Genomic DNA, 23229 nt, shown 5'->3' with positions numbered 1-23229 from the left:
AGCAGAATGTAACTGAATTAGCATTCTTGTACTCCACTGCCCAGTAAAAACAGCACTGCCACTGCTGGAACAGGCCACACACCTCTCACAACCTATGCCTTATACTGGCCATAATTCTGGCCCATTAACCTTCTTATTAACTTAGGAGAATCTGCTTTGTTAACTGGAGACTGATTCCAGACACAGCAGGTCAGCAGATAAAATTCGTGCGTGGGATAAAAACAAAGGCCTTGAAAATCTCAGGTCCCATAACCATAAACAGTACACTGATGGCAATTACTAGTCCCTGTAAAAGTACAACCTTAAAAGCACGGAAAAGTCTGCTTTAGCTTCAACAAAAGAGCAGCAACAAAAAAGAAGAAAAACAAGTGACAGGAAAACCTTGGCTATACAGATGATAAAGCACCTGCTGCAGCTTGGGAAAGTAACCCAACGTTCCCAAATATGGTGTTTGGGAATCCATGGCAGACACCAAAGACAGGGAAACATCTCAAGTATCTTACTTAAGGGGAAGATGCCAAATTAGGGATAGCAGAGGAGAGAAAAAAATTATGTCCACCGCAATTCCAGCTTCCCCTGTCAAAGAGCTCTTCAGCTTGGGAACTTTTGATGTATGAGATTATCAAGGACCACAGTCACTGCAAAGTGCAGTTTTTACACACACAGCTGACTCAGGGCAGGGTCAAGGACTGAAAACTTTCAATAAATTATGCAATAATTATTAATAGGAAGCATGCTAATTTTGAATGTCAGCCCAGAAGCTTTGATTAAAGGATTAAAACTGGCCTCATTTTCAGTCTTCTTCAAGACTCTAAGCTCTGACTGGCATGCATACACACATAAGTAGTTACAACAGCCCTTACAGCTATTGTGAAAACAAAGGGCATTTATGAACAGCTCGATCTGATCTCTAGAAAACATCAATACAGGAAAAGGTAAAGTCCCAGGCAATATGTCAATACTCCAAGAGCAAAGAAGAAAGGTAGAAGAAAAGCAAGTGGCAACATATTTATGAACTGCCCCATGTTAAAACATGAGGCACCTCCTTTTCCACCTTGACTGCACAGTTGAGTAGGATTCAACAGCACAGAACTTAGACTCATCGTTTAGAATTACAGAACAGCTTGAGTTGGAAGGGACCTTAAAGATTACCTGATTCTAACCTGCCTGCCATGGGCTGGGATGCCATTGATTAGCTCAGCTTGTTCAGAGCCTCATCCAACCTGTGACTGAACTCTACCACGGATGGGGCATCCACAGCTTCCCATGGCAACCTGTTCCAGTGCCTCACCACCCTCACACTAAGGAATTTCTTCCCAATACCTAATTTAAACCTGTCCTCTGTCAGTTTAAAACCACTGGCCTTGTATTGTCACTATCTGCCCATATTTAAAGTCCTTCCCTGAAGCCTTCTCTTCTCCATGATGAACAACCTCAACTCTCAGGAGGAAGCAGGACAGGGAAGAATTAACAAAATGTATCTCCACATTTCATTTATATTTTTTGAAGTAATATAAAACACACCTTTGAATAGCACATCAAAGGACAAGAAATACATTTGACAATCTCTTGCTTTAACATTGGACAGCAAATCCCTGTCATATGAGACACAAATAAGCAAGAACTTCCTTAGATGAGGACAATAACATAGAAGTATTTGAAAAGGCTCTATAAACATTAAACTGCAGGCTGTTGTAGGAAGTTACTGGCCTTGTTGAGCTCTCTTCTAATTTTCTCTGGACCAAATTGATCAAGGAAACGTCTGAAGTGAAATGCATCTATAGCAACAATTTCAGTGTAGCGTCGTTGCCATTCATCCCTAAAATTGGAGGGGGGGAAAAGTAGATGACATTAGTTGTTTAATATCAGCCATATAACCCTGACTCAAAATGAGCAATTCCTTTCAGAGCTTCTCTGTTAGAAGCAGCTGAAGAGGTGAACTCAACAGACAATGGAATACTTTTTCTTTGTGGGTTGGAAATGAAAGCAGCATCAGAAATGAGACAAGCCTCCCCATAAATTTAGAAATACCCTGGCTAGACTTTGAGCATGAACGTGAAACAAATCTAATTACACAACACTATTTATCAAGTGTGTAAGAACATTGCAAGGTCAGTGTTTCTCTGTCTTCCTCCAACATCTAAATGAGAGTACACTGTGTATGTTTCTATACCAAATGAGTAATTTTCTGTATATACTCTAATGACATTGCTGGAGAAATAAATTAGAGCTCAGAGCTTTCTACTCAGATTCATGGTATTGATCCTTATGTTGCCACACATCAGCTGTACTGTGGCATCTGAGGTAACACTGCCAAACTTCTTGTGACATTGCAAACCATAGTTCAGTCAGTATCTTAACAAAAATGTGCATTAAATACATATATCTCTAAACTGTAAAAGATGGTGGTCTAAGAAATGGCATAAGGGCAGTTACCACTTATTAGCATTAGTATGATATTACCAATATGACATAATTTTATTAGCTTGTTGGCTCTGCTGAAGAGAGCAACATCAAGCAAATATCCTATTAAGGCAAATGCTAGAAAACACTTAAAAGTTTTCAAATTTCTAACATTTATTTCTTCGTTCACTCAAAATACTTATATGGAACATTACCTAGGGGTCTTATCTTCGTGGCTCCTTGCCCAGCGGTAAGTCTCTGCATAGCCTGTGTATTCACTGTACTGCTCAGTACCTGAAACAAATTATTTTCCACATTACATATAAAATATGTACATTTTTTTCACTTGGCAAATCTTTGATAGGAATCACTGCTTCTCCAAATGAACACACAACTCTCAGAAGCAATGGGAAACAGAATTTGTATTTGCACCACAAATACAAGATTTCCTTGTAAAGCTTCCTTCCCACAGATGATGAACAGCACCCACCATAGAACATTACGAGTACAGATCCACATATGCTGCCCAGTATATAATGAGAAGTACTCAGCACCAACAAACTACCTCTGTACAAGCACAAAGTCCCAAAAAACAACAGTCTAGAACATACTTGGCTGCTCTTGAAAAGGTCCAAAAAGGTATCTTGGCAAGTATTAAAGGCTGTCAGAAAGCATCTCCTTAAGGCCACCAGTAATTATAGCTACTATGCTCTGCTATACCAAATCCTTTTAAAGGTTTATCAAGACAAAGACAAGACAAAGAAATTTTGAATTTTAACTGAGAACAAGGATCATAATCTTTCTAAAAGGCTGCCTTTCACCTCATTTTATAGAGCTTCAGGACCTTGTTTCAAAACCTGGGCATTGCACAAATGCTTCAGAGAAATATTTCTGAAGTAATGCCACAGGAAAATCACACCTTTTCCCCATTCTGAGCTCACAACAGCTGAGTTTCAGAAGCAATCACAAAATCATAGAATGGTTGGGAAGGGAACCCCCAAGGATCATGAGTCCAACTCTTCAGTGAACTCACGACCTTGGCATTATCAGTACCATGCTCTGACCAGCTGAGTTGACTTGTTTGGAGGTTCATGCAGGTATAGTTTGGCACAATTATAAACAGTAACAGTAAGAAGAAAACTGTTAAGCAATTCCTTAATTTGTGATACCAGCTATGCCTATAAATAAAACAGGGAGAAATAGGCTTTAAAGAATTACAAGATGACAGCACAAAACATCTGATTACCAAGACAAGAGTACTGCCTACCTATTGCACAGATCAGCAATACCCTGAGAATACAAATGTTTAAATTTAATCTGAGTTTTCCAATCTCTAAATAAAAATGCAATGGAAGTCAAACAATCAAAAACATAAAGCTATTAACTTTAAACCTTGCTGACAAGGAAATTTGAATGTTTACCTCCAGCAGTCTCAAGCATAGGAAACAAGCTGTTAAAAACTGTTTACAATGATGCATATACGTCAAGATATTTTCCCCATTTACCCACATTAATTTTAACTGACAAGACTTATCAATGCTCATTTAATTCATCTGCCCTGTTACACACTTATTATTTATTTAGTCTAGAAGATTAATCATTCTGAAGGCACACAAATATCACTTGAGGCTATTTTGAAAAGCTGCTATGCAAAATGAGTGGGATGGTAAGAGATTCCTCACCGAGTTCAATTCCTGATAAAAATATCATCTGAAAAATGTGGATAACAAAATATGCCTATGTATTCACACACATTCATGCCCTTAGACAAAGGACAACCACAAGCAGCTTCCATATTCTGAAATCAGTATTCTAATTGAATTGCAGGCTATCAGTCTTCACTAAGACTTTTCCTGACATGAGTAAAATTCAGTTCTCTTGATAGGCTTGGTGAAAGTGTCTAAGCACAGAGCAAAGAAAAGACAGATAAGGGAAGTATGTGACTCTTTTGAGAGCTCTCTTTAGAGGACAACCTAGCAAAACTTCCAGATTGAAAAAGGAAGCATTTCCTTTGGTGTCTAAGATGGGGAAAGAAAACTCTAGGTCATCGATATATTGTACCTGGATAGATTAAATGATAAAGTATTAGGCTGGCTTTTTCAAGGTTCATTGTTTTCATTAATTTTTATGGAAGTGTAGTGCCTGATGACAAAAGCACCAGGAAGCAAACAAGCAAATACACACATATCTATTAAAAAAAAAATCAATGCTGGAAAAACTCAAGGAAATCACACAGACTCTAAAGTCATGTCCAAGAAACCCAAAGTTAATGAAAATCAATGAGTTTTCATAAGTGAAGCTCTGTAAATTTGTCAGACAAAAATGATCATTCAACTGGCAATACTTCTGCCTGTGAACTACTGGGATACAAACTTCTGTTGCTGGGAGAACAAAAGCAGCATGGGATAAGCTAGATATGTTAATGTTTCTGGTGAATCTTTTTTCTTCCCATTAAAAAAGAGAAAGAGGTAAAAAAAGGCAAACCACAAATAAAGTTTCACCAGAACTTTAATAACAAGCTACAAAACCTAGAAAAGCCTACCTAAAGTCAAAAGAATGTATATATAAGTACCATTCAAATATCTATCCTTTGTGAAACTTATAAAAGTTACAGCATCAGACAAAAAGCGAAACTGCCAGCCAAGTGTCAGTGTTTATGGGACCTCACCAATTTAGACAGATTTGCAATTATTACTAAAAATAAATATACCTTCCTCAGACTCCATGGTCTGGCTTTACATTTGCATATGACCTGTACAGCATTATAATGTTTCCAGGGATTGAGAAAATCCCACCATAGTGTTCCTCTAGTATTTCTAATGAGCTAGAAATTATACCCCTGAAGAGGCAGGATCACTAGCAGTAAATAAAAAGTAGATGTGAAAACTGCAAGAGCTTAGTTTTGTAGTCACCAACATAAAGGCATATTTAGTGCTGTAAGTGAGAAGAAGGTCCTTCTTTCCCTTTCAGTCAGTTCTTCCAATCCTTATCTTGTACCACCGTTAGTCTTTGGCTCTCCCAACACTGGCACAATCAGCCTGCTAAATCCAGCTGAAAAACAATTTTCCTCTCTGAGTAAATTTTCAGCCAAACCAATTATCTCATCTCATCTCATTTGCTGCCTGGCTAATGTGGTCAGAAGTCTCCAAAACTGCCCTGCTAAGATGTAGTCCTGACTGGCCATTGATAGATCTGTAGATTTAAAGCAAACAAGGAATACAGCTTCATCTGCTCCTATCACTGCCTGAGGATGAGTGAGCTCAAACAGGAGGGAAAAAAGAAAAAAATCTGAATGAAAACCACTCACACTTATTCAACAGCTCTACCAGAAATGCAGCTGCAGGAATCTCTGGTGTTGCTGCTGACATGTCTGTAGGTAGATGTCTGTGCTGTAGAACTCGACTGTTTGCATGACCAGTTTCATAGTCATTACAGCAGTGATCTTAACCAGATACTGTAAAATCACAACAAATTTAATTTATCTCCCAATTTCTTGGGCTCCTCTGCAAATTTAAGCTACACAGCTTACAAGCTACCCATTAGCCTGCCGAGTCAAGATGCATCACAAAGAATGTAATTTATCAAGAGGATCATGACACAGAAGAGACTTGGCTAAGAACCAAGGTGGAAAAGCTCCAGGGATTAAATAAAAATGATGGAATGGATATTTCCATTAGAGAAGAACTCCATAACCCAAATGCTAATTGCAAAACACTGGAAGATAAAATATCAAGAAAGATAAAATGTTGCAGTGAAGAAACATTCTCACCTTTACTTGTCCATGCCAAATCCCCATTTTTGTTTGCAGGGGAACGGAAGGTCTTTCAAAACACTAATTCAGTGTTTCCCCCAATCAGTTATTACCCAGACTGATAGCTGTGCTCTGTTTTTAGTCTTCCCAAAAAAGTCTCTCCCAGAGGACAGTGCTTAAAATATGTTAATGTAGTATCACATCCAAAATACAGAACAGAAGTCTCTGATGGCCAAGAACTTTTTTTCTGACTCATTTTTTAGAAATGTAATTACAAAAGCCAATTTATCAAAACCTTTTCACAGAAAAGGCATTAATTCTGGCAGAGTGGAAAAACAAAATAAAACACTGTCTTAAAAAGATTGCCAAGAGTAAGACTGAAAACAAAAGATACTCTGCCCAGTACAATCAGTAACTCAGGACAGAGTAAGACCTGCAAGATTTATGCTCAAATTTCCACCGTGTATGCATGTGAGAGGAAGAAGTGCTATTGATGGATTTTTCCAAGAAATGTGTTCTAGTCTGGGTAAATATTATAATATCGTTGCTTTAGTGTAAAGATACACTTTATATATCTTTATAGCTGCTCTTTAGTGTAAATAAAGTAGTATTATAGCATCATTTTATTTCTTCAGTCATGAAAAATGCTTATTCATGTATAGAACTGAGACATGCAGCATGAGCTGGGCTGCTCCAGTTCTTAACAGGGACATTTGGTTTTTGATGCTGTTTTAATTCAATGGATAATTAAACAATCCAAGCTCTATGACAGAGTGAGAAGTAAAAGAAAAAAACCTCTTCAGCTAAGCTCTGGACAGACAGGACATCTCCACAAACAACGCCTCAGCAACATACTAGAGAAGCAGCTTATTTTTGATGTAATTAGGAACCCATAACTAACCTACAAGTAACATAAACACATATGTAAAACTTATAAGATCAAAATCCTTCAGAGACAGTTCCTAGCTTTCTACCCTTTCCTAATGGATGGAGATTTTCTACTCTTTGTCTTCCTCCCCTTTTAGGTAATCAGAAGGTAGAGGTAGATCCTCTTCTTAAGAGTGTTCAATCCCACTGATCACATCAAATGTTAGAAATTCAGGAGAGGAACAAAACCCCCACATCCTTTAAAATGAGAGAAGCAATATCAGCTACTAGCTGGAAATTGTGGATGTTACCTATATTGCCCATCAGCATTTTTTAGCTAAAGATATCAAGTCCTCAAACACATTTACAGAGGATAAAATAAGTTCTTCTGCTTGTTGCCACTTATGTTTCTCCTTTCACAAAGCATCTAAGGAAGAGCATCCCTTGTGGTTTTAGCTGGGATGAAGTAAGAGGCTCTTTGTCAAATGAGTATCAACATTTTTCCCCTTTTTTTTAATCCTTACAGCATTTAAACATACTAAACTTCAACTTAAAATATATTTTGTATATATAAAACCAGAATTTGATGTGAAACATTTTCAGCAAAGACTAACCTGTGATGATAAGACATTCATTGTGATCCAAGACTTCAGTGATGAGCCTTGATACAATCAGTTCTGGATTGATTAAAAACCGAATTTCTTCTTGTACTAGTCCTGCCGCGGTCACACCACCTCCGACAAAACGGTTTGCAAAATCAACCTACCAAAAATACGTTCAGGAGGATTATGATGGGATAAATTAAAAAAAAAATCCTTTCCTTAACAAAGTAAATAAAATCCTGTACAAATTTCAATTATTGTGTTGAAATCTGCTGCTATCACTTAAAACTACAAGCAGAGAGACTGATTAACATGATCATGCCTCTCTCTTTTTTTCCATTCAACTTCTCAGAAAACTTACAACAAATGAGACATGAAACAGCAAAAGGAATTTTGCACCTCAAATGCTCCAAATCCAAGTTGTGTGGGCTTTCCTTGAAGAGGCACATATTTCAGAACAAAACACGTTTCAGAAAATGTGAAAGATGAAAACAGCATTCTTTTTAGGGACATTGAAAAACCATTATTTTGTCCTTTGGAAAGCATTCTGCCCCAACTGTCTACATGGAAGTATCTTTAGATTAGCACTGCCCCTGTAACTGTTCTATACCAAAAAACCCTCTAATGAATTCTTCTTGAAATGTACTAACAATCTCTTATGAACTGTCCTTGAAATGCACTTGAACAAGGCAAATAATTTTGACTCTAAAGGTTTCTCCTTGAAATAGAGAAGCTCTGGACTATTTTTTGCCACTATAGTACATATTTTGCAAATTACATTTTCATACAGACAACAGTTTTAAAAGGAGTTTGTTTATTCAATCAAGTCATTATTATTCACTCAAATTAACTGCCCATATAAATTTATAATTTTAAAAAGTTACTTCATCTTCCAAATACTCTTAGCTTCTTATTGGTTTTTACTTAGGTAGTTGATGAGAGCACAGGTACAGGAGAGGGACAGAAGTTGCTGGGATGATATGAACACCTGTGTAGATTACAAAATTACCCAGGAGGCAGAGACCAAAACACACCAAGAGCCAGCCACTACAGCAGCATATGTTCCTCTAGTGTATCCTGGAAATACCAACACATTTCACTTGTTTAAGATTTGCTAAACTTGACTATGATAAAAGAAGTTACATGAAAACCACTGAGATGTACAGCGTGCCAGAGCCCCAGAGCACTGTAACTGTGCTGAGCAGCCTCCCCTGGGGCCCAGCCTTGTCCCACACAAACATCCACCCTGTCCTGGAGCTCACCTGAGACACATACCTGTGGGCCCAGGTCAGCCCTGCTGATGCCCACATGCTCACCAGACACCTCTCACAGCCCCTGGTGCCCTGACTCACCACCTTGCCTTTGTCTGATGGCCACCAGCCATCAGCAGGGGCTGATGGTGATTGTCACCAGCCCTGCCCACTGAGGCTGGGGTCACTGTGGACTCCTGCATTGTCCTGCCTCCCTGCTGGCCTGACTGCTCCTCATCTGAGCAGAGGTATTTTGTTTGTTAAGACTTGAAATAGCCAAGAGGAAAAATATCACATCCTAGGCAATACTCCCTTATACAGAGTACAACACTAGAAAAATTTTCATTATTGAGCAATTGTTGAGTTCTTCATAATTTCAGCACACATTTGAGTGCTCCAGTTTCATAGAGTTATGAGACATTTTAAAGTCTGAGCAAAAAGGATTGCAGAAAAAAATTCTCCATGTCTCGTTCCTCCTCTTCCAATGCAGTACTTGTCTCTGTCTAAAAAAGTTCTAATTTTTACTTTTTTTTTTTTTTTGTAAAAGAATTCTAGAAGGCAGACTTTTTTTTTTAAAGAAAAGCAGAAAGCAAACAACTGATTTGAAAACACAAATGTGTTCCTTCCTATATCGTATCTATGGACAGGACATCCTCCTTATGAATTTCTTTTGCTGACTGCCTCCCAGACTGAAACACTGGTGCTGGCAGCAGCAAGAAAGTCTCCTGGATCACTGACCTGGTCACTGTCTGGGGCACAAGAATAATTTTTTTTAAAATAAACTGAAACCCTTGACAAGTCATCAAGATCACAGCCTGAATCTTTTGTCCTGTCAATCTTTGATCCCAGCTTGAACCAGAAGACCTGAAGCTGTCCAGGACTTGTGATTTTCTGTCAGCCCTTTCCTGTAACAGGTACATGTGCTACCTAGATGAGCTGGGGAACATTGACAGTACTAAGACTGCCCATGGAATTAATTTTGATAGGTTTTTTTTACACTGCATAACACCTTGTCATTTAAGTCAATTGAGGATAAACAAGTAACTTTGTTAAGCTGGCAGACCATGAAAATATGACAAAAATATGAAATCCACATGAACTGTTATATGCACTTACCTGTAGCATACCTTGCCCATTGCTTTCAATGGTGCCTTCATAGGTGACATGCAATCTAGATAATTTTTTCTGAGATCTACCATTGAGGAAAAATATAGCACAGAAAGGATCATTTCAGAACCCCCACAAAAAAACATTCATTTTAAAACAAAATTCACCCAAACCCCAACTGCTTACACACCTTAAACATAAGGTGGTTTAAAAAAAAAAAAACCCTTATGGATTAAAAAAAAACTTTGCCTAGCAGAAACAATGTAGAAAAGTTTAACATAGTCATTTGTTCAGTTTTTCCACCTTTTACCATAAAATTCCACATCTGAAGTTCTAAGTTCTTCTTGATCCCCAGCAATGAAGCTGCAATACTTGTGCTCCTGCTGATCATCACCCATAGTTCATTACATTACCTGTCATTTCTTGATTTAAGAAATGATTGGTAATATAATCCCTCTCTTCCCCACCCCCAACTCAAGCAACAGCATCAAAGATATATTACTGTTTTAAAACTTCAAGTAATACTTGTTTGCTTTACAGACAAACATATGGGAAAACTCAGGACACAAACTACTTGTGGCAATTCAGCCACTGCCCTCTGTATTTCTTTCTGCAACAGTCCATAGCAAAGATTGTTTTCTGTAGTACCTCTACACCTGAACCAACTCCAAATGAATGCCACTCACTTGTTGTGGACTTAAGAAACTTCTTACATTAACAGATGTTTGACTTACCTCTCCCAGTCTGGAAACTCCTGGAGACACTGCCTTGTGAACGTCACCAATCCCGTAGGTTCTACAGGCAAACCAACCCCAAAGGAAAATGTATTAAGTGTGGGAGCTTAGCCCTTAGATTATCTTAACAAGTAATCTTTGAAAACTACAAACATCATCCTTGGTAGATACCAAGAGCTTAACTTTCCTCAAGAGTGACTCTGATTTTTCCCCTGACAGCCCATGCTCTAATTGAAGACAGGTAACATGAAGACCAAAATATTACTTCTCTTCCCATTTCACAGTTTGAGTATTTCAGTTTTTCCAGATCTAGGAAAAACTATTTCTTAAGTGATTTTCACTTTAACAACACTAAACACTACTAGAAAGCCCCAGTAGTTGAAGTAAATTGTGCTGTTTTAGAGAAAAAGAGATTGTGAAATTTAAAATCAACAACTGTTCAGTGCCAGAGAGTATTCAACCTATGGAGGGAGGAAGCAGCAGCTCATATTTCCAGGAAAGTCCAACTATATCAGTAAGCATGCAGTGTTAGCAGATTCCAATCAAGCAGCTTTTAACCCTGCCAGGATGTAAGTGAACTTCACTGTATTCCACCTGAGACAAGACTCCTGCCCTTGAGGGGAAAAGAGGAGCTGTTGCTCATTGCAGGAAGGATGCAGTATCGTCTTTTCTCCTTATTTCACTCAAAAAAAGTTCAGTTTTGCAACAGAAAGAAAATATCAACCTTTGATTAGGTGATATCATCTCAATAAAATCTTCAATTAAGACTTATTTCTCTGCTACAGTAAATCTACTGTGATTTATGAAAACATTGAGAACACTATGTCAAGCACAAATGCATCCTTCTAAAAAAGCCTTAAGTAGTCCTATGTTTTACTTTAAAATTTAGGTTAAAAAAAAAGTTACTTTCTCTGAAAAAAGTGCATAGCTTTCAAGCATAATAATCAAGTGCTCTTTCAAAGGGAATTCTGGTATCAGTTGTGGTATTCTGCAAATTAAGCACTCTCCTTTTGAGCACAAAGTCTTCAGTTTCTACTGTGCTCTTTTACAGAGAGCTCAATTATTATTTACAATAAAAAGAGCTACAAAACTATTACAGTAATTTATAAAGCTAAGTTACTTCAGCCTTACTAATTCCTGGGACAAAAAAAGAATAAGGAATGGCATATTTTAAAGGTACGATACGAATTTTTAATTCAAGGAAAGAGCATAAAAGAATCTCATTAAATATTATTTAACGTTATACTGTCAGGAAATCTAATATGGTAGTTTCATAAAGCATGTTCCCATTAGAGTTCATATTCTCAGGGGCTCAGGGACAGCTGCATCAATTTAGGATTTGGTTTGCACAAAACCATTATAACTCAGGTATTGAAAAAAAGCTGGTATACCGTATCTCTTCTCAGTCCCACACATAGATCACAAGTTACTTTTTAGCTCAGAGATTTAGTTCTATTGATATTGCTTAAAGTCTGACAGCTGAAATAGGATATAGCTGCATTTATTTTGTGGTGAATTAAAATGATGAAGATGGTCCAAACCAAGTAAGCAGCTTTTATATTTAAAAGTTTAAATCTGTCTTTCTTTTAAAACAAACTCTTCTGAGAAAGTATGAAGTTAATAGTAAAATGTTGACATGTAAAGAAAAAGTTCTTAAAAAAAAGACTATTGTAAGGGTATTGCTGCAGATCTGATGTATGCTACTACAGTAAAATCTTTCTCCCCCAAAAATGCAATATATAAGCTATGGTAGTTTTCAACAGATCTGTTATTGAAAGCTTATGCAAATGTTCAAATCTGTGGTAATAACAGAAGATGTGACTATGCATTAAATTCTCCAAGAGCAGGAGATATCTCATGTCTTGCTATCATTTGTTTTATTTGAACTGGGCAGCTTTGCTTTGGAACCGTAGAACGGCAAAACCTGAAATACCAAAACAAGTAGGGGAAAATCCTTCAGAACTCCAAACATTATAGTCAAAAGAGTAAATATGTATTCTGCACGAAATGTGAAGCCTGACTCAAAATCTCTAAGCCTGTGATTTTAATGGCTGTAACAGTGCCAAGTTCCCTCTACAGCCTCACTTTGAAGTGGTAATGCAAGTGGTTGGATACATTACTAGCATATTATATATATATATATATATTTATATATTTATATATACACATATATATACACACATATATTTATATCTACACATCTACACAATGATATACACACACATTTTTACACACATACATATTTATATATATTTATCAGAAAAAATAATACAGAATGAGCTCTGGGCAAATAATTTGCTTGCATGCATCATACATATGGTAAGAAGTGCCATTAGTATGAAAATCAGGGTACTTTGCAAGCTGTCTTTTGTTAAATACTTCCATCATGGCTGTGTAGCCATTTGTAAATTTAATGGGATTAAATTTTTCATCTATCTGCTTTGCAGCTCAAAAAAAGGATAAAGGATATACTTTTTTCTGTGACTCTTCTAAAATAGCAGAAAAGGGTCTTAAGTTTCTCAGGCTTTCTTGGTGACCTCCCTTCAAACAACCTGAAAAACATGAAATAAAAACAAGCAAGTAGATTTCAGAGAAACAGTGCAGAGCAATTAGTGTTACTGACTAATTGCAATTTGATTTTTTGTAATTATTATGCACACATTTCATTAGCTTTGCATTTAAGCACTGTACTGTAGAAAGAACACTCTAGACAGCCCCTCTGTAATTCAAGATTTTAGGACTAATGAGTTTATTGACTTGCTTTATTTCTGATGAAGATGCCAAGTGAATGCTTCTCTCACTTGCACCAATTTTCTAATACCAAGAAATGTAATTCCAATATTAACATTTTGGAAAGCTACTAGTTTTATTTGCAACAAATGGAAATGTTTAACAGGTGTTAAGTGACCAAGGGGTGAAAACATGTATGTTGAGTACTCCAAGATCCAAATGTCACCCTCCTTTCAGCTCAGTGAGTTGCTCAGTAGAATTAATGCAACCTTGCTGCTTTCAAGAGCTGCACTGCACCAGCAGCACTTCCAAAGAAAAGAACCTTCCCCCAACAGAAATGGCTCCATCCACTGGGCTGGTACAGCCATTCTAACAGAGATTTGTAAAAAACCTAAGCATTAAAACCAAGGATCCTTTTTTTAGCCATTAAGTGAATGCATTCTTTTAAGGTTAGCTGAAATACTTTTACTGCATCATCTATCTTCCAGCAACTTGAACACGCATTACTTAATTTCACTTCCAGCAGAGTGACAAGGCATTGTTATTGGCAACACATAATGGAATTTATCTGGAAGGAAGAACAGCAGTGACTTCAGAAATAATGCCCTTGAATAGGAAGTTTACAAAAAGATGTCTGATCCACTGAAAGCCCTAAGGATATAAGATTCCCCCCCAGTAAACAGTCTAAGTAAAGCAATGACACAACATTATTCATTTGTTTCTGTGTAGTGGAACGACAATCTGCCTTTAATACCAGAATGCTGAGAGGTGAATTAAACTAGATTTAGCAGGGAAGTGAACTCGATTTTTTTCAGCATTTAAAAATCCTTATGATGTATACAGGCTGAAGAGATCAACTGCATCTGAAATCTGTATTAAGTCACAGAGGTTAATTTTATTAGCACTTCATTCTTTGAACAGTGAATCAGGACTCTAGGAAGGTAAACTCCAGACTTTTACAGTCTATTCTAACACAGGCTTATATGCGAGTTCTATCAAGGCCTTGAGCTTGCACAGGTAAAAAGGGGTTTATAAAAGGAGTCAATGTGTGCATGTATGTGCAGGTGTTGTCTAAATTACCCCCAACCTGTTACGTGGAAGTCTCATTTCCTATGAAGCCTTTAAACTGGTTCATTTATCTGTCAGCCTGATCACGCCTTTACTAATTTTTTTGCCTCTTCACATCAAAGTGCCATCTTGCTTACATTGCAAACTCTCAGGAGAGAGTTCTTCATGTCACAAAGGCAATATGTGATCCAGCATAAACAGCAGGCTGGGCAGGAAAGGTGCAGAACTATGCCTGAAGTAAGTCAGATCACTAAAATCAGTCATATTTGTGAATGCAACAGGAAAAGCAAGTCATACTTACATGATTCAAAAATGGCCTTGTCCTACCCCATTACCTTAAATGAGGACATCACATGGCAAAGTTAGAAATGTTTTAACCTTGAACCTTGTTTCTGAAATAATCAGTTGGGCAAAATAATGAACATTTTATTTTTGAAGCAAATACTTTAAAGAATAGAGCTATATGAAGGCATCCCTAAGATATTAAGTAACACTATGCTCCAAGTGCTGCAACACAGATCCTACTATAAATCCACCCAAAAATCTAAGTGGAAACCACATAATTTCCTGACAGAACCACCTAGGGCCAAAAGCCATTAATTTCAATTAAAGAACTCATCCAGATGAAGTGCACTGTAAATCAAATGCAAAGCACTGCAAGTCCACTTTCAGGTGAAGTAATTAAAATCTTAGTGGCAACTGCATATGTAAGCTTTGTACAGGATGTTCCCACTGCCATGCAGTACCTTCAATTTATCAGCTACAGGAGCTCAGAAAGCCTCCAGGACTGATCACCAAATTCCTCTCTGGCTCTCCAGCCACGCCAGGGGAGTAGCAATATTAATCAAACAGAAGACCTCCACAGAGATACATTTAGGTATTCGAGGCCAGAGATTTTAAAACATAAGAAAGTAGATGTGCGAACTTTGTGTTTATGACATTGTAGATTGTTAAAGTCATTGTGCCTAAATGAAAAATCTTTCCTAGCAAATATTCAGACATTTAATTGTTTTGAAGAGAAATACAATACATGAGAAATAAAATACTAAAAACAGTAAGAATTAATGAATTCTTTGTGAAGGAAGCATACAGTAAAGTATGCTTACTTCACTTAGTAACTGTCAGTAAGCATACGTAAAGTTACATGGCAACAGTTCATACCATTTCAACAATTATTACAAAAACATCCATGAGCAATTTCCTAAAAATTTTGGGGTGGAAAATAAAGCATTTAAAAAGTACAATCAATATTCTGGTTTTCACAGTCTTGACTGTCAACTCAAAATTGTCACATTTGCAACCAATATTTCCACCTTCTAAAGCTGGAGTCAAAAGCTCCAAAGAACCTACTCCCAACTCCTTTCTTGCTGAGGCAAGTGGACTTCAAACTTGCAAGGAACTTCAAAGGGTGCATTGACAATAACACAAGACAAAAATTATTTAAGAACATTAAGAGCTTCACAAAAGTGACCTTGGCTTGCATGGAGTTTACTGGGGAGAATTTGAACCAGTTTAAGTAAACAGTTCCCAAATACACTGTTTCTGATTAAGGTAAAATTAAAATACAGAATTTACCTGTAAAATTTAATTTCCAAGGAGTTCAATTGCTCCCCCAATGTTACTCTAAGAACTGCCTCCAGCAGGAGCCATTACAATCACGTGATTTAATCTCCCAGTTCAATAATTTGCTAATGATATTTCCATACCCAGGCTGGGCTTCCTTTGAATATTTCTTTTCAAAGAGAATAATCATGTCTTTACATTGAAGTTGGAACCTATTGTAAGACCTAGAAAGGTGTACACACTGTAACAATATGCAAAAATGTGCAGTACGGCTCATACTTCAAATAATAATTCCCATTCATAAATCCATGGCATTTCATGGGTTCTCTTTGCAGAAGTGTGGATACACAATTCTGTACTTGTGATCCCTACAATTAACCATGTGTACTGTTTCCTCCACTACCCACAGGAACTAAAAAGTGTCTTTGTCTTTACTACTGGACTTAAAGAAACACTTGTGTTGTTTCTTATATTTTAGTGAGATCTCACTAAAGATAACGGAACATCTGAACAAGTAAAAAACATTTAACTAAAACCTGATCTTCTCCTACAAATAGAAGTCAAAGAAGGACTTACACAGAAGTCATATGGACAGATGAATTTCACCCAGTAAGGAGACTGAGCAGGGGGAAGGATGCAAAGTTAAGGCAGAAATGAAAATACTGGATAGATGTTTCCTTCCACCTCAAGGACACAGCTAATCACTGAACAGTTTTAGTCTAAGGCACTGGATGACAAAACACTTAGAAAAGAGAATAAATCAAATATCTTGCTTTTTCTATGTTGCTCCATTTCAAGCTTATGCTTACCTGATGTATATACACATGTCGGGGTGGAAATAATATACTTAACTATGTTACTGTCAAACTTGTACTGTCCTCCGTACTACTGAGGGCTATTTTGATTAAGTGGCTGAGCATCCTCAGTTGCTGAGCATCCTTAATGGGAACTACTGAAATTTCAGGTTGATACACAGCACCCTAAAGGAAAAACTAATATAGTGTTGAATGGTCCAATAACCTCTTCATTTAGAATTGCATTAGTTGCACTGGGGAGCACATAAGCACCTCTTCCATCTCTCTCCTGCAATTCCCAACCTCTTGGAATAAAAAAGTGCAGTTTCAGGAACAAACAAGAAATATAAAACTCTTTCAAAACCAGTATCATATTTCTAATGAAGCATTTTTTGAGCTCTAACTTCTAATACTAAGCACAGCTTATCAAAACAGTTTCAAAAGGATTCTCTCTCAGTATGATTTGACATTTTTTATTCATTTGTGCTCAAGGCAACCTTAGTCACATCCACATTAAGGACTGCCTATAGATATCAGTGTATCGAGGGTCAAGCAAAGCTGTGTGCATTAATGTGCACAGAGAGAGAGGAGCCCACCATGTAAGATCTGGAATGTGTCTATAATTATGTGTGCTTATCACACCATTGCATGGGACGGACAACAATTTCATTCTCTAAATATATGACAGAAAACCTCTTTACCATATAGGAATAACTGGAATTACATTAATTACCCATATCCTTTGCCTTAAGTGTTTTCTGAGAATGCTCTTTTGTTGATTATTTATTGGGTGGGGTTTCCCCCATACAAAAACATATATCTGCCTTTTAAAATGGAGTTTTAAATCTCTAAAGCTTCACTTCTGTGAAAAAGATCAGAGACAGGACCAGTCAAGGATTTTTCATGAAGAATGGATCTGCAACAAGTGTTTAATTGCTATAATTTGTGCTTCCTTTCCCAAGAGAAACAAGCTACACTATATTTTGGGAACAGCAATACCCCAGAGACCCACTATGGTCTCCAAAGCACCCCAGGTGGTGTGCAAGACAATCCACTAGGCTGCAAGAAGAATATATTTGTGTCCCATTCATGAGATTAAAAAAAAAAAATTGAAGTAGTCGTTATTTCATCTTCATCTCATCCTTTCTGAATTTTTTCCATGTTTTAGAATGCAAATATTAGTAAAGTAGCACATGTATGTAACTCCTAAATAAATGAATACAAATATATTGGGGTGTATAAATATATATACACTATAAATACAATACATTGCTCAAAAATGTTTTACTGATAAGTATGTGTCATCAAAAAAGTTTGGAGACCACTGCCCTAGACAGCTTTAAATATAAATACCTAAACAACAATTAGATGATGCAAGATGAAGAAAACTTAGCAAATTTAAAATGGGACATTCTTATATCTTTAATATATAAGCCTTACTAGAAAGTCCTGCAGTCACTAAAAATATTTTAAGTGATAATTAGAAGGAAAACTATTCAGTATATTACAAGTTTATTTTATGAAATTTGGACTTAATGGAAATCAAAAGCAGAATAATTCAAATGAGAAATTCCTTCCAGAGAGATGAAAGGCAGGCAAACTGACCATCCCTCTGAAAAAACAAAAGGAAATGCCACTGTTCACATCTTGCATTTCCTGATAGAAAAACAGAGCACAACCTCCCACAGGTCAGGTACAGCAACCTCAGTTCTTTTGTGGTGCCTGGTGTGTGCCTCTTCCACTCAACATGAATTCTGTCTGTATTAAAACTGCCTTCCTTCTCTCAGCTTTATAAAGGATGTCATTTTAGAGTTCTCTAATTTCCTTCATATCAAGCAGGAGAAAAACAAAACATTCAATATCTCAACCTCATGGGCAATTTCTTATTTACTTTGAGGTGTTATAGGTACAAACTGTCGTCATCTGAGAAGTTATTTAAGAACACTCCACTATTCAATAACCTTATGTTGAATTAGAATTTCATCTGTAGATAAATAATGACTTTTAAGATGTGTGTAAACAAAAAAATGGAGCAATGTAATTTTGCTGGGAAATCTAGATGCAAAAAAACTATCTTTTATCTCAGACACTCCCATATACTAACACATCTCTTTGCCGTGCTTTTCATTTTGTCATTCTGTTTATTGTGGCAAGTAACTTGCTGCATTATAAATCTGTTTAAGAAAAGGTTTTGGTGATTTATGAGTCTTGAAATGCATCAGGTTGATATCTGACCTCAATGAAATGATAAGATGCTAACTGCAAGTACTCAACACCAGAGAATAGTGGGGTAAAATGTTTTACCCTGGGGGATCTAAAACAAGGGACAACAAACAGCAGGGTACAACTAAGGTCTGGACTACATGACTATATTTACTAAGCTGAAAAACATTAGATTCAGTACTGTTTTAATCGCTACAGCAAAGTAATTATGCCAGATTCATAAAAATACTATCCTTTTGAAGTTGTCTATTTAAAGAGTGTTTCCTCATTTACCAAACACAAATGTTGATTTAAATTTTTTTACAGAAAATTATACTCGACTTAAAGTAATCCATCCAAAGCTAATCAGTTCACATGCCCAAAGTAGGCATAACAGAATGAGTTTTGTAGGATCAGTGCCCTTTAACTCAGAAAATCTAGAACCACTTATCAGAGGAGCAATATATTTCAGTCCAAAACAAGTTCTCTCGAAGTCATTAGATAATCTATTCCACAGAGAATATTCATTAGTGTTATGAAACTGATGTTGTTTATGGAGAGATAATTGCATTACTGGTAAATTAGATTTCAATTCTCCTGCATAAATGTACCATACAGCTTCCCATTTCCTTTCATATATTATATATTCCATAAAAGAAATATATCTTAACTAGTGTGTTTTTCTCCTCATTTCCAATCACTTGAAATTATTTTAAAGGTTTGTTTGATAAAGATGAAGAAATTCAGACCAGAGCATGCACTGATATACGTGCCAGAAGATCTACCAGGCTCATGGTGTTAGACTTTACTGCCTTCAGTTATGAATTCAACCCCATTAAACTCCATTTAATGGGAGCAATTACATCTGTAGTTCAGCCACAGAGTTTTTGCACAAGGAAAATGGAAGAGTTCTTCTAACTTGACACAACAGCTGAAACAGATCTGTAGCAGGTCAAAGACACAGCAGAAGCAAAGAAGGTCCTTGGCAAACCTGTGTCATTTCCAGAACACTAATTCAATATTGCAGACATTTTTCCTCACATTTTACTTTCATATATAAACAAAATAGACAGTTTCCTAAATTATCAAATTCTATAGTGTCTATAGTGTAATTACAACCATCACCATAATCAACTATTTTAAACTCTGCAATCAACATCATAAATGTAGAGAGTTAATGCAATTCAGGCTCTACATTCAACCAGAATGCAACTTCCAAGAAAAACATATCAATAAGATAAATAAAATGGCCAATTCAATTATTTCTTTCTTTTTTGATGGGTTATTTTGGAATAAAGCTTCCCAATCTAATGTCATCACATATATTATAGTAGTGTTTTTAAAAAGAAAAATTGAACACTCTAAATTTAGCTTGATATTTTGAACAGAAGCAATATTTTATGCTATTTAGTATGATCTGATGTTTGGCCACTGAATGGATATCATTCTACCTACTCAAATATTAAAGCTCTTCAACTATGAATTCATTTTTATCAACTGCATTTGAAATTAATTATCTTATTAATGACTTAAGACTCATAATAGGCTCATCCCTGCCAAGCAAAAAAGGGAAGATTACTGAGTATTTAATTATGCACAGGTGACCTTCAGTCTGTAGCAAGATAAGGAATCAAAATGGACAGTCAGTGTCAACACACACCATTAAACCAAGTGCTTCAGTGTCATAGGAGGAATGGCCACACTGATTCTCCTCTCATTTGGCAAAACTAACAGCAGGAGAGGAGAGGCAAAGCATAGATGGTGTGTGTTAATACCAACACATACAACAGCCTTCCTCCCAATCAGCTGCACTTATGTCTCTGAGTCTTCAATTTTAAACTATCTTGCAGTGACTGTCTTGTTTTGTCAAACAGATTTGTACCTTGGGAAGAGTAGGGGTGGAACTTACAATATGGTGGTTAATAGCACACAAAAACCTAAAGCAGAGAGAAGACTGGGAGGAAAAAAGGAACATATCAGCATTTAAATGTAAAAACTGTAACTATTTTATGGTGTATAAAAAGTTACTAATGTTTAAGTCTGCAAAAAGTGATCTGACAAAAGACTGCTGTGTAAAACTAAAAACACAAGAAAATGTACACAGCTGTGTTTCTAACTTAGAAGTTGCAAATTTCAGTTTTTCAGTCTCAGAGATTTGAGGGGAGGAGTGGGAGCCTTTTGTATGAATGTAAAGAGGACATGGATAAAGGAATGGAGGAACACCCCCTTTTCTAAAGAAAAGCCCCTCAAATGCTAGCATCCATGCACTCAGTAGCTTGGCTTTGTTAGGGAACAACAGCAGATTATTTTTGATACCTTAAGAACAAAGTCATTCACTCACAGTCATGCAGCAAATGCATTATGCTGAGGAAACAACTAAAGTCTGAAAAAAGCAACAGACCATAATACTGTGGGGACAAAAGGTTGATGTGTGAACAATCTGTTATGCCCATCCCTAAGCAGACAGAGCAGAGCAGCAGCCTCCAAAGCCTTTACATCAAAACATTTTTATAAGCAGGAAAATAGTCAGAAATATTTTAACTTCAGTCATTGCCTACTGCCTTTTGAGTACATCCAGCTTCCCAAAATGCTTTTTTTTAAGAAGCTTAAAACACACACTGCAGTGAACTAAATCCTGTCATCTTTGCAAGTCTGAAACAATAGCTGAAAACATGACTGTTGAATCTGTCCTTGCTACTAAAGAAGTAACTTTGCAGGGCAGAAAAATACAGGGTTGACATGAAGAAAGAAAACCATAAGATACTATCTATCTTCCTTCTCCCCTCTCATTCTAAATTTTAACTAAGTCAGGTTATATACAGTAGCAGAAAATGTACAGTCCTGTAGTATTCTCTTCAGAAATCTTCCTTTTGCTTTTATCCTACCAGTCTCCCACTCTCACTGACACATTTTTTCCAATTTTATCCACTGTCTGCCACACTTTGTATTCTACTTCACTAATCTGCTTATTATCAAATTCAAAATACAAGGGGTATAGTAATGTAGATTTGGTGCAACAAATGGTTAAGTAAAAAAAGGAATGGAAAAGGAAAGTGTACTTATCTAATAAATGCATAAATTGGCAAACGCTGAGGAAGAGCCACTTTTAATCCTCAATAACCAGAGGACATTAGCTTCCCTTCTTTTCTCCAGTTTGGCAACAATATTGTTGTTCTTGCACAAATAAAAACGGCTTTCTACCCAATGTGACTTGAAGCTGAGCATTGTCTCATTCATAATGCAAAAGGAAGGCCTGAAGGTTGTCTGCTCTATTCCCCTTCTAAATAACATTGTGGGACCTTACCATGATAGCACCAGGCAGCCAAGTCAGAAAACAATATTGGACTGACTGGAACAGAGCAGAACATTCTGAATGCTTAATACTTCATACTGGTCATTCGTTGAGTCCACAGCAGGAAAATATTTACCAAATAATTTGCCAAGGTTTTTTATTTAGAAGTAGTTTGCAATATTATGCCCTGAGTCAACCACAAGTAGTGCACTCTAATACTATCACCTTACATTGCTCTGCAATTTTCATAGAGGAGCATATGAATTTACTCCAGTTATTTAACAGCATTTTATTCTACAGTTAGCAAGAAATTATCTAACTTGCAAAATTTAACTCCTTGGTTTATAAAATGATTAAATTGCAACAAAATCAGTAGCTTAAAGTCCTTTAAAAACACCACAAAATACAGCTAGAAGCATGCAGTCAAAGAGAACTCCTTCCAGCCCTTTCACTCTCCTCTTTCAATGCTCTGAACATCAGTATTTTTAATGCACCAATGGTACTTTTCATTGATTTGTTCTTAGGAACTACTGGTAGAAAAACACATTGAATTGTATGGCATGATAATGTCCACCCACACTTCTCTTCTGTAACCCACTGCACTCTTGGGATAACCACCCAGACAGTGACGCTGGTCTCTCCTCTGAAATACACAATGTGGACAAACCTGCGATAGCCCTTAAAGGCAGCAGCTGCCAAAACCATCATTAGTACACTGGCATGCCTGACAATTTATTTTGAGAAGTCCTAGTCTAATACAGCTCTCATAATACACGAACACAAGTGTGCTGGATCACAGGCAACACTGCTTTTGTACTTCATCTCAGCTGTCAGAGCACATACACTACATCTGTTAACAGGGAGGA

The 23229-nt window shown here is 36.7% G+C and overlaps 1 protein-coding gene across 7 annotated transcripts in view; it reads right to left on the bottom strand.

The window, feature by feature from the left end:
• PARG (poly(ADP-ribose) glycohydrolase) overlaps positions 1-23229 on the bottom strand; it is a 60041-nt gene that overhangs the window by 8471 nt on the left and 28341 nt on the right. For 5 of the 7 annotated variants that reach the window (XM_068197251.1, XM_068197252.1, XM_068197250.1 and 2 more), the window contains 6 exons: positions 13187-13266; positions 10715-10775; positions 9990-10065; positions 7636-7783; positions 2619-2697; positions 1711-1819 (listed from right to left, as the gene is read on the bottom strand). In XM_068197251.1, coding sequence (XP_068053352.1) covers positions 1711-1819; positions 2619-2697; positions 7636-7783; positions 9990-10065; positions 10715-10775; positions 13187-13266 — 553 coding nt within the window. The remainder of the gene's footprint in view (positions 1-1710; positions 1820-2618; positions 2698-7635; positions 7784-9989; positions 10066-10714; positions 10776-13186; positions 13267-23229) is intronic. The other 2 variants (XR_011001251.1, XM_068197256.1) reach the window with 1 other exon arrangement.

The sequence above is a fragment of the Anomalospiza imberbis genome, chromosome 8, assembly GCF_031753505.1.
Source record: "Anomalospiza imberbis isolate Cuckoo-Finch-1a 21T00152 chromosome 8, ASM3175350v1, whole genome shotgun sequence".
Lineage (NCBI taxonomy): Eukaryota > Metazoa > Chordata > Aves > Passeriformes > Viduidae > Anomalospiza > Anomalospiza imberbis.
This window is presented reverse-complemented; position numbering and strand designations above follow the sequence as displayed.